General features: G+C 37.4%; 1 protein-coding gene across 1 annotated transcript in view; it reads right to left on the bottom strand.

The window, feature by feature from the left end:
- Positions 1-296: 296 nt before the first annotated feature.
- Positions 297-16132, bottom strand: part of LOC136029429 (uncharacterized) — a 29827-nt gene continuing 13991 nt past the window's right edge. The window contains exons 3-4 of the mRNA XM_065707811.1: positions 12111-12284; positions 297-730 (exon numbers count right to left, since the gene is read on the bottom strand). Of these exons, the coding sequence (XP_065563883.1) occupies positions 713-730; positions 12111-12284 (192 nt within the window). The 3' untranslated portion in view covers positions 297-712. The remainder of the gene's footprint in view (positions 731-12110; positions 12285-16132) is intronic.

Below are 16132 nucleotides of genomic sequence, written 5' to 3'. Positions count from 1 at the left end.
TTTGAACTCACTTCCGGAGCATAAATCTACTCCTCCAAGTTATATAACTTAAAATTGAAAGAATCGCTTCAACAATTATATTTAAATTATTGTTCTATTTTATCGTTTTGTAATTATCATTCTATTAATTTAGCGCAAAGATGCGATACTTCTTTTTGTAATAATACTAATAAAAAAAAAACATTCCAGGACTATGATTTTGAGCAAGATCACCTTTCCAATTGACTCAATGATTTTATCAGGGTTCCTTAAATAATTCTTTTCTTTAGGATCGGCAAGTAGCGAGTACACGATAATCTGTATTAAGATTTTTATTAAGATGAAAAGAATAAAATGTCCGTGACTCTTTTGTTTCTTTGTTTCTTGACTCAGGATGCGGCTCCTTGGCTGAGGCGGAGAGGTTACACAAGTAGTAGATGAGCTTCGATGAGCAGTAAATCCGTTTAGCAAGGGATGAGCAAAAAATATAATAGATTTAAAAATGTTAAGGGTTTCATTTCTTTTAAAATACGAGAAAGGGAGATAAAGAAAAACAACAGTTTTATTGAAATTAACTTTACTTAAGGTTGAGAACCCTTGGTTTTTATTTAAACTTTATAATTATTTGGGGCCACATCTGCTGCAACGCCTTTTTCTGTGAAAATAAAGGCTATCACACAAAAAGACGGCAACAGAAAACAGACCTCACAGATTTAATTTCGGAATTCACAGCTCAGCTCTTAATTTCAACCTAGAAAAGAAAAAGGACATTAATGGATTGGAGATAAAAGATAGTCTTACATTCAAAAGGTTCTTGGACTATTTTTGACGTAACACCTTAAATTAGGTATTTTCTTCTAGCACCACACTGCCTATCTATGTCGAACAAATAAATTTTCAAGTGGGGATAAATCCATTTATTTAAACAGTGAAAAAAAAAAAACAGGTACAAAAGTTCAGATATTTCTATCGCATATATACAGCGATCGTCATCAGTAGAATTACTACTGACGAGTCAGTAATCGATAATCAGAAGAATAAATCTACTGATGACGATCGCTGTATATGTTAATATCTAGCTTAAATCATTCTGTTTTGTCCGTTTTGTGCTTTATCAACAGGTTTCATTGAATCTACCTCCTAGGAATTATCTCCCTCTTCTGTGAGCAAGTAAGCTAAATTAGAAAATTAGACTATTACATTAGTTAGCATTGCAAAATAATAACAAAGATGTGAAAGATCATTTTTGGGAATATGAAGTAAATCGTTAACTTGGTTTTAAGCCATCAGCCAGCAATGACACATGTTCAAAGTTGACTGACGAAGCTGAAAACTTGGACTGTGAGAGAGGGGATCTAATTATTATAGTATTAATTTTAGAACAATCAATGGCTGCAAATTTTTATTTTTAATTTATATTAATTAATTTAAGCTTTTTTATATTTTTTTATTATTAATATTTGTAAAAGTTAGTTTAGGAATGGGTGATAGTAATACAGAAGAGAACTCAATAAATTATATATATGCGTTTTGGAGCAATAAAGATGTCCTTGGGAGGGGGTATGTTTTCATATGTAATATGTATTTTTATATGTATATTTTTATTTGTTATAGGTAAAAAAAAATAGGAATTTGTAGCATCTTGGTACTTCGACGTTACATGGTCCAAAAGAGCCTCTCCCCCTGCATGCATACATACCTGATTTAAAACATTGCCTTGAGACAATCGTTTACACCACATAGAGTAAATTAAAGGATTAGGTACACTTTGAATTAGGAAGTTCATCAAAACAGAAATACTTCTTAGCCCGTTTAACCCATCTTGGAAATATAGCTATCTATGGTCAGACACTATGTTCTATCACTATACATTACAAACTAACCGGGATGAAAACTGGGTAATGTCTCGAATGTTTCTCATATAATACTCAAGTACCTTAAACTTTTCTAGACTACCTTCGGATAGCCTCGCCAGCCAAGGCAAGCTCTTCGTTCGGACGACTCCTGAGAGCAGTCTTCCACAAACCGCAAATTCACTGCAATACCAAAGCCCGAATTTACAACGCTACAGTCTCAAGCATCATGCTGTACTCATCTGAAACATGACTGATAGCCTCTTCACAGCTAAGAAGGGTCGATGTTGTTCAGGCTAGACACCTGCGTCGAGTCGAAGCCTTCAAATGGTATGACAAGATCCGCAATACTGAGATCCTGAAGACCTTCAAGCTGGCGAGCCTCTCTACCCAATTAGAAGGCCGCTCTCTAGGGTGGTATGACTACCTACTCCGTCTCTCACTAAGAATCCCCCCGCAGGGATCATCTCGGACTTCAATCCTTCGGAAAATGGCTAGAAAGACCCTCGAGGAAGGCCGCACACTAGATGGGATGATGTAATAAACCAACGGCTACTCAATCGCAACGTCAACCCAAATAATCCCCCATCCTTAGCCCTGGACAGGGCTAAATGGAGAAGACTGACGGTGTTGTCAACCAGTTCCCTCTACGCTGGCGACCCTGCTGAGAAGGAGCGATAAGTCAAGTAAGTTGAGCCTTAGGCATACTTTCAGACGAAAAAAAAACTTTTAATTTATTTCAAATCGTTTCTTAAAAATACCAGGAAATACAGCTCCACCTCCACGGAAAATTATTCCTCTCCCCAGAAAAATCGTCTAGACAATTCAATACTATTAAAAATTTATCCCGGACAATTACCCTTAATATCACCACGCGTAAGATTGGGTTTACAAAGAGAAACTAAAAATGAATAAAAAGAATTTTGTTTAGGAATTCTGGCCAATCACCTCAGTGTAAAATTTCCCCTTGGAATTTTTTACCACGGAAATATGCTTACCAATGGAAAGTTCTTCCTGGGGAAAATCCTCCGGCAGAAAATTAAATCCTTTAACCGAAAAAAGAATGCATACTTCCAAATAGCAGATACTATACGTAAACAATGGGAAAATTTTATATTTTCAAAACCTTTCCCCAGGGGCTATGGGAGGTCAAATTAACTCCAAAGACGAAGTTATTGAGTCTCTCAACTATGCTGAACAAAATGGCTAAGGTATCTCTAAATTCTGATCAAACGATTTTTTTTTGGGGGGGGGAGGGCGCGGAAGGGGGCATAGTTGCCGTCCTCAATGAAAAATACATCTTCTGGGAAAGCCCGTAATTTTGCAGCTAAGAGCTCATATGGCTCTTGTGACGAGGTCAGAAGAGCCAAGAGCTCATATGGTATGAGTTCTGCCCTGGACGCACAACCAACGCACAACCAATTACGGATTCAATCAATTTGATTCGCTTTACTTGTAATAAAATGTGTTGCAAGAGCAACAGTTTGGTTTTGTCCCGTTTTTTTTTTCTATGCTACCGATCTCAGCTTATTCCTCGAAACTGGCAAGGGTCTAACCTGTGCGGTTTTTACGGAGCGTGGACCTCAGGCCGGATTGATGAATACGACATTACATTTTGGAAAACTCCGCAGAGCTCTTGCCTGGGGCCAAAAAAGGATGGTTTTTGCTTTTCCACGAGCCAGATTCTATGGTGTGCGAAGTGAAGTAGAGTTATATAGCCTATGTCAGAGAGGAGTATCTGATGCTGTGCAGCCAAGTTTTGGTTTCATCAACCAATGTTTCTGCTTTCGAGTGGAAAGCTTCGTTCTAGCAGACAGGCACCACTTTCAAATTGAAGATGGACTAAAATCTATAAGTGTTAAATATATGCGGCAGTTACCCATCCCCACAGCCAATTATATCTTCTTTGAGTGATTAATAGAAAAATTTACAGAAGCAAAAAATGTGGTATTTTCCCACGGGTCCGAAAGTGCTGACATCTATTGTTTCTACATATTTCTGATAAAGTTCAACTGACTGCAAAGTCAATTTAGTCCCTTCTTTCGATATTATTTTCTTGTTTTTTTTTCAACGCTGAGGAATAGCCTTTGATCATGTGATTACTGATCGATAGCGAAGAAACAAAGCCAAAATGTTGCTCTCGCAACACTTTAGTCGGCGAAGCCGGACAAAGGTTGCCGTAACACTTCACGTTGCCCGGGCAACGTAGGTCTAGTTTATGCTACGTTTGGTAAACTCTAATTGTGGACCAGTTATGGTGGGGATGGGTGTGTCACTGTTTAGGTGGGGATAGGGTAGATTGAAAAAAACACACATTTTAATGGACAAACCACTTACTCTTCACGAGGCTTCAGATAAATGTTAAAAGAGGTGGGGGGGGGGTAGAAATATTCCTCTATACAGCTTGAATATTCTATTTCCATATCTATCAGCACAAAGGTGGAAAAGGCAAGGCAGGTCATCATCAGCCCCGCCAGTAATTTTTTTAGGGGTGGCAAATACTGCTTTGAGCTTAGTTTTCAGGAGTTTCAATGGTAATATTAAAAAAAAGGGACTACACTAAGTGCAATTTCACTTACTGCGAGAAGTCATAGATGGCGCATCGTCTACCAGTGGAAACAAACCGACACGAAGGAAACGTGGATACCGGGCAGGGAAAAATGAAAGGAGAAGACGTACAGGGTGTGCTATTTCGGTACTAACGACAAACCGTGACAATTGTGATTCACCAAAACAAGCGTTTGAGCGAAACCTGGTGAAAATCAAGATATCCAGAACATCTAAAATACTCAGTCTGAAGAGATTTGACCAAACCCCGTGTGCCTCATCCAGGACAGCCTGTCTGTTCTTAAGCCAATAGTGTCCCATAGGTCCACCATGCCGAATTTTCTCTCGGCTAACTGTCAATCCCTCTTTAACAAGATGGAAGACTTCGAAGGTCTGCTTCGTAGCAGCAACATAGCTTTTGCTACTGTGACGGAAAATTGGAAATTTAAGCTTTACTCTAAAGAGCGAGGTATTGACGAGAGGGGAACCCCTCATATACGTGATAAAAACATACGATTATAGAAGTTCGTTACGTAAGTTAATTCGTAAGTTACGTATATTTTTACTATTAAAAACTTTCGTATAAAATTAAAAGCTTTAGTTGCCTTTTAAATAACCAAAAAATTGGAGGGTAACTAGGCCTACTCCCTCGCTCCTTTTTTCTCAAAAGCGTCCGATCAAAACAATGAGAAAGCCATTTAGCCATAAAAATAAATTAATATGCAAATTTTGTTGTAATTATTCAAGTGCGGAGAACCAAAATCAAAACATGGATTAATTCAAAACGTTCAGAAATTAAATTAAAAAAAACATTTTTTTTAACTGAATGTAAGGAGCGATATAAAAACTTAAAACGAACAGAAATTACTCCGCATATGAAACGGGCTGTCCCCTCCTCAACGTCCCGCTCTTTACGCTAAAGGTTTTTACTGTTTTGAAAAGTAGAGTTGAGAGAAAGAGTCAAACTAGCATAAAGAGCGAGGCGTTGAGGAGGGAACAGCCCCTTTCATATACGGAGTAATTTCTGTTTGTTTTAAGTTTTAATATCGCTCCTTACTTTCAGCTTAAAAAACTTTTTTTTATATATCAAAAGAATTGGCTTTTTATGCTGATTTCAAACATATAGTTCAATTAAATGTAGCTTTATCCACCAAAGGTTACAAGCCTAAGAAAAGTTTCCTGATTATTGAAAAAAGAAGGAAACACCCCCTAAAATTCAAGTGATCTTCACACCATCAGATTCAGCTTATCAGAGAATCCTACTGTATAGGTTTTCAGCTTTTATCTGCAAAAATGTGGAACTTCGTATTTTTTTGCCAGAAGAAAGAATGAACACGGGTGTCTATTTATTTGTTTTTTTTCCAGGGGGGATCGTATCAACACAGTGGTCCTAGGATACCGGAAGAGTGCTCATTCGATCGGACACTAAAAGTTATAGTACCCTTTTTAAGTGACCAAAAAATGGGAGGGCAACTAGGCCCCCTTTTTTCCAAAATAGTCTGATCAAATTTTCAAGATAGCCATTTTGTTCATTGTAGCTGAAAGGCCCAATAACTATGCCTTTGGATATAACACGAACCCGTCAAAGCCCCAGGCGAAAGGTCGTTAAGCTATAAATTTTGTCCATTGTTTAGGCATAGTATTTGTTATTGGGATGCATGTATATATTTTCGGGTGGGAGCAATGACAACTTTCAACTGTTTTTTTTCCAAGGGGGAATTTTCCATGGGGAGAGAAGTTTCCAGGGAGTGAACTTGTTAGTGGAAATTATACACTTCAGGACATTGCCTTAATTCTTATATGTCTTGCTTTCTCTTTTCCGTTTCAATTTTACGCGCGGAGTGGTTCAGAGTAATTGTCTGGCGTAAATTTTCACGGATTGAATTGCCAAGAGGATATTTTCATAGGGAGGGTTTTTTTTCTTGCACGTGGGGCCAGATTTCCTGGAATTATTTAAAAAACAATCATAAATTAAGAGCAACATTTAAACTAAAAGTAAGAAATAACATTAAAACTTAATACGAAAAAAAATTATTATGTATATGCAGGGGGTTAACCCCTCCTCAACACCTCATTCTTTACGCTATGTTTGAATTTGTTCAAACATATTATTTCTATGACAAATATCTGTTAATTTTACTTCCTTGTTCGGATTGTCGGAGGTCTAGGATGTATCAAATTCCTTTGTAAGTTCTGAAAGGTCAAGGTTTTCGATTAGGTACCAAATACCCTTAATTGCTAACAATTATAAGCTGAATGATAAAATTCTGTTTGATCCATCCCAAAAATCTAAGCTAAATTTAAAAAAGCAAATATTAAAGATTGCATTGTTAAAATTTTGATTATTCACCATTGATGATGGAAAAATAAATTATTTGATCTTCTTATTTGTGTGCTTTGTTTTAGTGTCCCTGTGTCTGGGATGGCCTCCCATGCCCTCCAGCTCGATATGTTTTTTCTATGCTTTTACACTGTCCCAGCCTTACGAGCTCTGCCCTCTGTTGGGGTATAATAATATCGTTTTTTTATTTTTTGTTGAATAAAGAAAAAAATAAAAACTTAAAATGAACAAAAATTATTATGTATATGCAGGGGGTTACCCCCTCCTCAACACCTCGTTCCTTACACTAATGTTTGAAGTTTTCCCAACTCTTTAAGAGTTACTTCTGAAACACAAGGGCCATTTTATTAGAACAACAAGGCGCTTTTTTGAAAGTACTAAAACGTTTAACGTAAAGAGTGAGGTGTTGAGGAGGGGGCAACCCCTTCATATACGTAATAATTTCAGTTTGTTTGAAGTTAATAATGTGGCTCCTTATTTTCATTTGAAAAAACTTGTTTTTTTATATTTAATTCTAGTGAAGACGAATTAACACGCAATTCAAAAACAACTAGTGTCTTTGAGTCCCATACATGTGAAGATTACCTAAAAAATCTTGGAAAACGCTTAGATTGTATCTAGGAAGTTCCCATTTCCTTTAAATCTTTATTTATGACATCCTCTCAACCCAGACAAGGACGGTCTGCTTTCTGTGTGGCCCCAGACAGTTGGCCAAAAAGGACAATCTTTGGTAATCTGTCATCCTTCATCCGTAGAACGTGACCTAGCCATCTCAACCTTTCTTTCATTATAGCCCTAGAAAGCGGGATTGAACCACATTTTTCGTACAACCTACTGTTTGACATACGGTTAGTCATCCGGGTACCCAGAACAATCCGTAGGCAATTCCTCTGGATAACATCTAGTAAAGTTTAATCTGCTTTTCGGAGCGCCCATGCTTCAGAGCCATATTTGACCACTGTCATCACTGTAGTAGCTTCCAATATTCTAATCTTGGTTTGCAGACTTATCTTTCTATTCTTCCAAACTTTTTTTTGGATTTAAAAGAAAAATCAGAGGCTTAATGCCGGCTGGGATTTAAAATAAGAGCTCTGAGTCGCGAGGTCCTAAAAACAAAGAAAACAAAAAACAACAAGTTGCTCTATAATAAGCAGAAGGGTGAAACTGTGTACCGAGTGAAACTGAGCAGAAATTGTCTGACCTTAGAGTGGAGAGATCGGGATGAAATTTGATGGGTAGAATAAGCAATTTGGAATTGTTCCAAAATTTGTCTTTCAAATTCTCACATTTGTAGTTTTATTATGCATACACAGACTAGCACACTTAGAAAAAGATATATCTGACATAACACAAGTCACGATGCTTCACCTTTTTGTCATCTCCCTCCGATCTTTAAACGTCTCCAGTTACAGCCCCCCTCTCTTTGCTTCTCCTACTACACTAAGCAGCTCAGGCTGTCCATTCTTGCACGCTTGCTATCTTAGTGTTATATTTCCTGTATTTAACTAATTTTTCTGTAGTCTGTAATTTGGAGAGTTTCGTCTTACATTCAATGGCGTCTAGTTTTGACGCCTCTGAGGATCTATTACCCTGCCTAGATTACCCATTCCACAGAAAAAAAAAAGTTTGAGCGGTTTAGCGGTACTAGAGGTTTAGTCTTCTTATATTTTTTTTAGCTGCGAAAAAGGATATCCTGGACGACCAAAAATTCAAAGAACGACAAGGGTTGGCCAAAAATTCAAAGAACGACAAGGGTTGGCCAAAAATTCGAGGAACGACATGGGTTGGCCTCACTCTTCGTATTCACTTTGTATGAACTGGAACATAGTGTAGGCAAAAATTTATTTTAACAAATGAATCAGAACCCCCACAAGTAAAGGTTCAAATTAGTCAGCCACTGTGTACAACTGATGAAAAAGGGGATAGATTGTACATTCCCAAAATGGTAGAAAAAAAACTTGCTGGAAATTTAAACACAAATGCAGTGTGGGCACCAATTTCATCTGGGATGGGCCAGTTTCTACTTGAAAAAGTTTTTAGACTGATGGATCTACCAGCAGTATCTCAAAAGATTTGCAAAAGAACAGAAACACTGTTAGGACAGGTAAGAAATACATTCTGATATCTGCTATGAATCAAACACTTAGAATGGAGGGATTGGGATGTAACTTGGTGGAAAAAATAAGCACAAGTCCTAGATGCGTGATTGACATAACCGGAATGGATCCGCTCTCTTTGGGGAGTTGGGGGGGGGGGTTAATTTTGAAAAATTAGAAAAAATGAGGTATTTTTAACTTCCGAATGAGTGATAGAATCTTAATGAAATTTGATATTTAGAAGGACCTCGTAACTCAGACATCTTATTTTGAATCACGACCGGATCCAGTGTCATTGGGAGGAGTTGGGGGGACTGGAAATATTGGACGACGCTTAGAGTGGAGAGATCGGAATGAAACTTGATGGATAGAATTAGCAAATGTCGAACATACATGATTGACGTAAAAAGGGGTGTTTTCCCCTATTTTTTAAAATAAGGCAAATTTTCTCAGGCTCGTAACATTTGATAGGTAAGACTAAAATTGATGAAACTTATATATTTAAAATCGGCATTAAAATTTAATTCTTTTGATGTAGCTATTGGTATCAAAATTCCATTTTTAGAGTTTTGGTTACTATTGAGCCGGGTTGCTCCTTACTACAGTTCGTTACCGCGAACTGTTTGATATGCTTGTAAGATTATTTGAATCTATTTCTGCAAATTTTTGGCTTAATGGAGCTCTTTACATTTCTTTAAAAAAAAATTGTTTTGCGAGGAGTTTTAATATTTATTATTAGTAAAGACGGTGGGAGAAATGAAGATGTTAAAAATAGAATAGCCAAGACGCAGGGTAATTTTCACAGTTAAAAAGAAAGTTTGGAATATTTTAAACTAAGCTTTTCCAGAGAAATTGCCTACGAATTGTTCTGGGTACCCAGGTGACCGAATTTTAAACTGTAGGCTGAACAAAAACTGCGGTTCAATCCCGCTTTCTCGGGCTATAATGAAGAAAGGTTAAAATGGCTAGGGCACGTTTTGCAGATAAAGGATAACAGATTACCGAAGAATATCATTTTCGGCAAACCGTCTACGGCTAAAGAGAAAGAAGGTCGTCCGCAGTTGGGGTAGGAGGATTTCATAGAGAAACATTTAAAGGAAATGGGAACTTCCTGGGAAGGTGTAAGGAGGGAAGCTTCGAATAGATTGGGATGGAGAAGGAGCGTGGGTAGCTCTGCTGGCCGCAGGCAGCTTGGTGCTCAGGTGAGTTGTTAGTAGTATGCATACCTTTCTAAAGAGCAATTACTATGCGTAAACAATGAATGAATTGCCTAGCTTACAACCCTTGTCCTGAGGACTGTGGGTAGGTTATAATCTAACAAGACATAATTACTGAACCTCTGAACAACGCTGAACAAAATAATTCTCTTAAAATTAAGATTAGATATTTTTTATGGATATGATAGGCTTGAGGGCCTATTACGTAGGGGTAGGGGGGGAGTCAGTGCCCCTGATCACTTTGAATCTTAAAAAGCGCACAAGAACATCTGATTTTAAATCCAATGAGCCCCCTCAAGAGATGATATAACCACCTATTCCATAAAAACCTTATTTGCCCTCGGGGAACAACTTAAAACCATTACGCTGAGGGCTGTGGGGTAGGGCTGTCAACCTCAAAGGCATATTTTCCAGACCTTTCAACTACGCTGAAACAAAATGGATAACTCAAAATTTTGACTTGGTGTTAAATGGGAATTGATGGGATTGGGGGGGGGGGTGCCTCCAATATCTTTTGACTATTGAATAGGGCACTAGCCCTTTCAATTTCCAATCGAATCAGTTTTTTTTTAATTTCTGGGACAACAAATACCCATCTCAAAATTTCAGTTGCATTTCGGAAAAAATGAGATGATGTAGGGGGGGGGGGTTTCTGCCCTTCGACCACTTTGAATCTTAAAGAGAGCACTAGAATTTCCGCTTAACAATCTAATGAAATTTTATACGACCACCTTTTCTATAAAAACCTTATATGTCCCAAGGACATAAGTTACAACCCTTGTCCTGAGGACTGTGGAGGGGGGAGGAGGCCATCCCTAAACACATAATTTTTGGATCTCAAAATTTTGATTGGATGTGTTTTGGGAAATAGTGGGTGCGGAAGGGGGTTTTTTGACCTCCAATTACTTTCGGTTGTTAAAAATGACAATAGCCCTTTCGATTTCCAATCGAATGAGCTCCAATCGTAGTATCGTAGATATCGAAATATCTACGACAACATCTTGAATATGAAGTGCTTTGGTCTTAAGAAAAGAAAAATAACACATTTTGCCAACATCTGCCCATGAAAAGCGCTGCCTATGAAAAGGATAAAGAAGTTCTGAAAAAAAAAGTGGACTAAGATAACCAATCGATCACAGTAAATGTCTTATGAAGGACCCCTTACATCACGTGACTAGAGCACATTTGACAAAACTTCAAAAGCAATATTCTATTACTAGAAAAGAAGCAACAGCTTCAGCCAGAGTTGGCAACCTATGGAACTAGCCTTTAGAAGACAGTATATAATGAATCCACCACCCGATACTTAAGTGCAAAATTGACAAAGAGTGGCTACATCTATAATTTCTGTTCAACTCATAAAGCCTGTTCATGAATGATAAAAGTATTTTCTATTATACTGTTTAAATTATAATTAAGCATATACTTTAGTAAGTATATAAGTAGTAATTATAACAATATAAATATGTATTATAGTCATTTGCAGATTTTAAAAGTGTATGCTTAAAGAGGAAAACCACAAAATGTTTACCCTAAAGAGTAAAGATTATACTACCATTTACTCTTCATAAATGGTATATAAAAGTATGTACAAATTCATTTTCCGTCATAAATGTAAATTTAAATCATAAATGAAACCAAAATGGTGGATGGGCAAGCAAATATCATACAACAAATGAATTGTACATACTAGCCATGATATGTCAGTAACTATAACACGATTAAAACATTTGAACTTTAACACAGCCTAGTAAACCACACAATTTCATAAAACTCCTTGCAAAAACAGTCTTTCAGAAGTTAACATTTCTTTGTTTGCAAGATTATTGAAGCAACGTATTATGTGCCCCTCCCCTCAAAGAAAATCCAGGATCCGCCCCTGAACGTTACTTCCATAAGTCTTATATCAATACCGTAAAAAAGGAAAGAAAGTCTCATTGGAATGGTATTGGAATCGAAACTTCAAAATACCAACGAGATTAGTTTCAGAATCAGAAAAGTAGCACCATCGTTCCGCCGCTAGTTGACACCCAGCCTCTTCTCCTAGTAGTGCCTCTTTATGGAAAACTAAACTCACCTTTAGACGTCTTGCTGCTTCTTCTTTCATACGTCTTGCTGCTTCTTCTTTCTCACGTCTTGCTGCTTCTTCTTTCTCACGTCTTAGTGCTTCTTCTTCTTCGAAATTTGGAGCTATCTCTTCTATGATATAACTGCCTGCTCCTTCAACTGGACCTGGGTCCGGATACTTAGTCTAAAAATAAATAATTTGATAAAAGTAGCTGGCCACGCAAACCAAAGGAAACGTTACGCCCCCTACTTATCCAACTAGGAATATTACTTGATTCAGAAAAACGTCAGTGATCCTTCTATGGACTTAATAATTGTTGCATTGCTGAGTTCAGATTTGTCAGTCTTGGGTTCAAAGCATTGTGATTTCAAGTCAGGTTTGTCCCTTCAACTAAAGTAATAGATTTATCTTTTTGGTCGAGGGCCATCCTTGGTGCTAGAGGATCAAGTATCGCCTTGTCCCTCAATTCTTCCATCCTAGGAAAGATTAACAATGGAGGTCTTATTAATCAAAATCTTACGGGGATCGGCGTTGAATATGCTCATACTTGCGTAGTTTTTTTTGTGTAGGTCCTATGGGGTTGCAAGAATGATTGAAAAAGATAAGCGGTAGTAACTATTTCATTTAGTCTGACGTTGATGATTCTTCGGAGGAAAAGTGGTTGAATGCTTTTAGATTATTTATCTCAGGCGCTTCTAATATCCAAGACTCATAAGCATATAGGTGAAACAGGATCTGACAATTGTCATGCAGATTTCAATCTTGTTCAAAGGTAGATTTGATGCTTCAGCAATAGGCACAAATTGAGTAAGGCAAACATTTTTGAGGCAGTTGAGATCCAATTCCGAACTTCGTTCCGAGCTTTTTCCATTAGCATCATTCAAGTAACCAGGGTACTTCAGTTTCCTCAGAACTTCGATTTCTTCTTTGTCGTCAAAATAGGACAGGCTAAACTGAACTTGAGGATTTCAATTTTTGGAATACTGATTTTTAGTCTCATCGGTTAAGTGATCTATGCTACTTTGGTAAGCTTTTGTGTCACTCTGAGGCAGAAGGCCAATGTGTTCTGTAAAAAATACAGAATTGAGGTAGAGCTCGATGCCAGCCTACTTGTTATTAAAACTCAGAATGGCTCAGGACACTTTGTAGAGTTAAAAGGTACGAATCAGAGGGTGTAGCTTTTTCTTATATGATGCTCATTGATAATCTTTACGGATAGCTATTTGTTAGCCTGGAGTTAGGGAGGTGCATCATCATAATACGCTTTCAATATTATTAGATTGCTAGGAACACAATCTTCAATCGAAGCCAACCGAACGCCGTATTTTAGGACCAGATCAAATGCCATTATGAAGTATATAATCACGCCAATGATAAACTGCTTGTGTTTTGCTCGACGGAAAAGAATTTCTCGTACCGTAATTAACCGGCCAACGTATATTATTCCAGACCAGAAACCAGCTTGGTTTGGCCTAGTTATTTCATTACGGTGAGTACTTAACCGGCTGAGAAAGATTATTGTGAAAAATTTGCCATGGTTGCAGATTAGAAAAAAATTTTGCCATGATGCTGATTAGTTAAAAATTTTGGCCGTAATGCAGATCAGTGAAATTTCTTTTTAATTTCTTTATTTGGTTGTTTTTCTCTGTCTCCTGAAAATTTCAATCGTTCATAGGGGGCATTATTCAATTCAAAGTTTTTCAAAGAGGGGTCGTTTTCATCGAAACGTTTCTCACAAGTGTAGGATTTAGGTCTATTAAGGAACAAAAATAAAAAATATACAAATATCTAAAAAAAAAATAAAAAAAAATCTGCCGGAGTAAATATCACAAACACCAAAAACAAGAAGAAAAATAGGGAATTTCTCAAGACAGTGGGAAACAAATTAGAATGCATATTTTGTGATGTTTGATCTGAAAGGCACTGTGGTCTTCGTCACTATATATAGAGTAAAAACCATCGTGGATGGCATCGCCTGTAAAGAAAATGTTTGAAACATAAAGGAGTCTTGTGCCAAGTTCTTTATTTAACAATAAATTCTCTAAGCAAAAACTATTTTAAAAAAATATAGACAAAACCCAAAAAATCCAGTCGCCCACCTTAATAATCCCCAAAATGACAAGCAAGGCAGAGGGTAGCGTATGATTTCACCAACTCAATTAAATATCCAACTTAATCCAGACATCAACTCCAAAAGGAAACCGGAGAAAACTTATTTACTAGCTAAAAATTCTCTAACATGATTTTTGAACATACCAAACGAGGGGCAGCTTCGTGCAGACTCTTCGTGCAGACAAGCAAGGGTTTAGGTGAAGGTCGGTTAGATTCCTAAATAAGAGTCTTTACTTTATCATAAAGTATTGAAAGTGGCTTCAGAGACGAGGGGCTTCAGAGACGAGGGAAAAGTTGACATCCAACCGAACAATGTGAAACATAAGACTGAACTAGGCTGCAGAACAAGATTATAAGAATCGACCCTGGAAATATGTGCTTGAGCTTTCTATACATTCCGAGACTCCAGGAGACTTTCATTTTAATCAGGTCAATATGATGCTTGAAAAAAAGATTTTCATCAAGCAGGATTCCTAGGAATCGAACGTAACGATCTTCAGGCCTACTTAAAGAACCTTTTGATACGTGTATTTCAACATAAGTCAGGGCAAGCATTTGAAACTCTGGAGAGAATGAAAAACATGACTTTCCAACATTTAAGGTGGTATCATCTTGGCAAAGCTGGTTTTCATCTACCAGCTTTGCCATGAGCACTGTCATCAGCAAAAGCAATAAGTGCATCCGTTAAGGACGAACTCCTGTCATAATTAGTGACAGGTGCTGGTTGACAAAGACAACAGAAAATGGTAGGTCTTAAATTGTGAATCACATTGATAAGGTCATTGACGTAGATTAAAAAGAGCATTGACCCCATGACAGATCCTTGTGGAACGTCAAATTCTATTCCAGAAGCGTTAGAAAGTTGCGGATCAACCGAGATGATTCGACCAGACAAATTTGATAGAAAACAAGAATAAGTGTTCTCTCATATACAAACTTTGGTCATACTTTGGACAGTTTCCAAAGAAGAATCTGATGTGTTAATGAGACGAATGCTTTTCGAACATCAAGAAAAAGAGCAGCAGGTATCAGACCAAAGAGCTGAATGTAAATAATTCAAGAAAGTTGCGAATACATGCTCGGTTGAGTGTTTCACCCTAATACCAAACTGAAAATCATGAAAAAAAAAATGTTTAGAATAAGGAAAATCAAGATTTGAGAAACCATAGCCTTTTCAAAACTTTTACTAAACACTGATAAAAGAAATATAGGACGATAATTTGCAGGACCATTCCTTGATCCACCTTTAAAAAGAATACTAACGTGAGCAAGCTTTAAAGCACTTGGGAAAATACCATTTTCAAAACAAAGATTGACGAGTCTCATGAGGACAGAAACATTGACAGGAAGATTGAACTTGACAACCTTAGTCGGAATACAGTCAGAGCCAGCAGATGAAGAACCCCTCAAACCATTGACAATTCTGGCTATTTCAGCTTCAGAGACAGGTTCCAATGTCATGGATTTAGGACAAGGCGGTCCACGGTAAGACCTAAAATCAGGTAGAGAAGTAGAAGGACCTACAGAAGGGGCTGTAGTTTGGCCGCTATTAGCAAAATAGGAAGTAAACGTATCTTGAACTTTTAGCTCGCCCTCTACATTTTCGCTGTAAGTCACAACACTAGAAGAGACAGTAGGAGGCAGACAAGATGGCCTGATAACAGAATTGATTACTTGTCATGTCTTCCTAATGTCTTTACCGCACGTAGAAGTACTAATCAGGCCAATTGTCACCACCCGTCCATTCTACAGTAAGGCTAATGCAAAAAGTGAATAAGACAATCAGAAGAAAAAATGATCATCAAAGAAACGAAAATACGGGATGAGCATTCTTATGAATAAGTGAATGAAGAATTTGAGGATTGCATATAATATTTTTTTTCTTCTGTTTGAGTCAGAAAGAGCCGCCCTTAAGATAT

The sequence above is a fragment of the Artemia franciscana genome, chromosome 7 (assembly GCF_032884065.1).
Source record: "Artemia franciscana chromosome 7, ASM3288406v1, whole genome shotgun sequence".
In the NCBI taxonomy this organism is placed as follows: domain Eukaryota; kingdom Metazoa; phylum Arthropoda; class Branchiopoda; order Anostraca; family Artemiidae; genus Artemia; species Artemia franciscana.
This window is presented reverse-complemented; position numbering and strand designations above follow the sequence as displayed.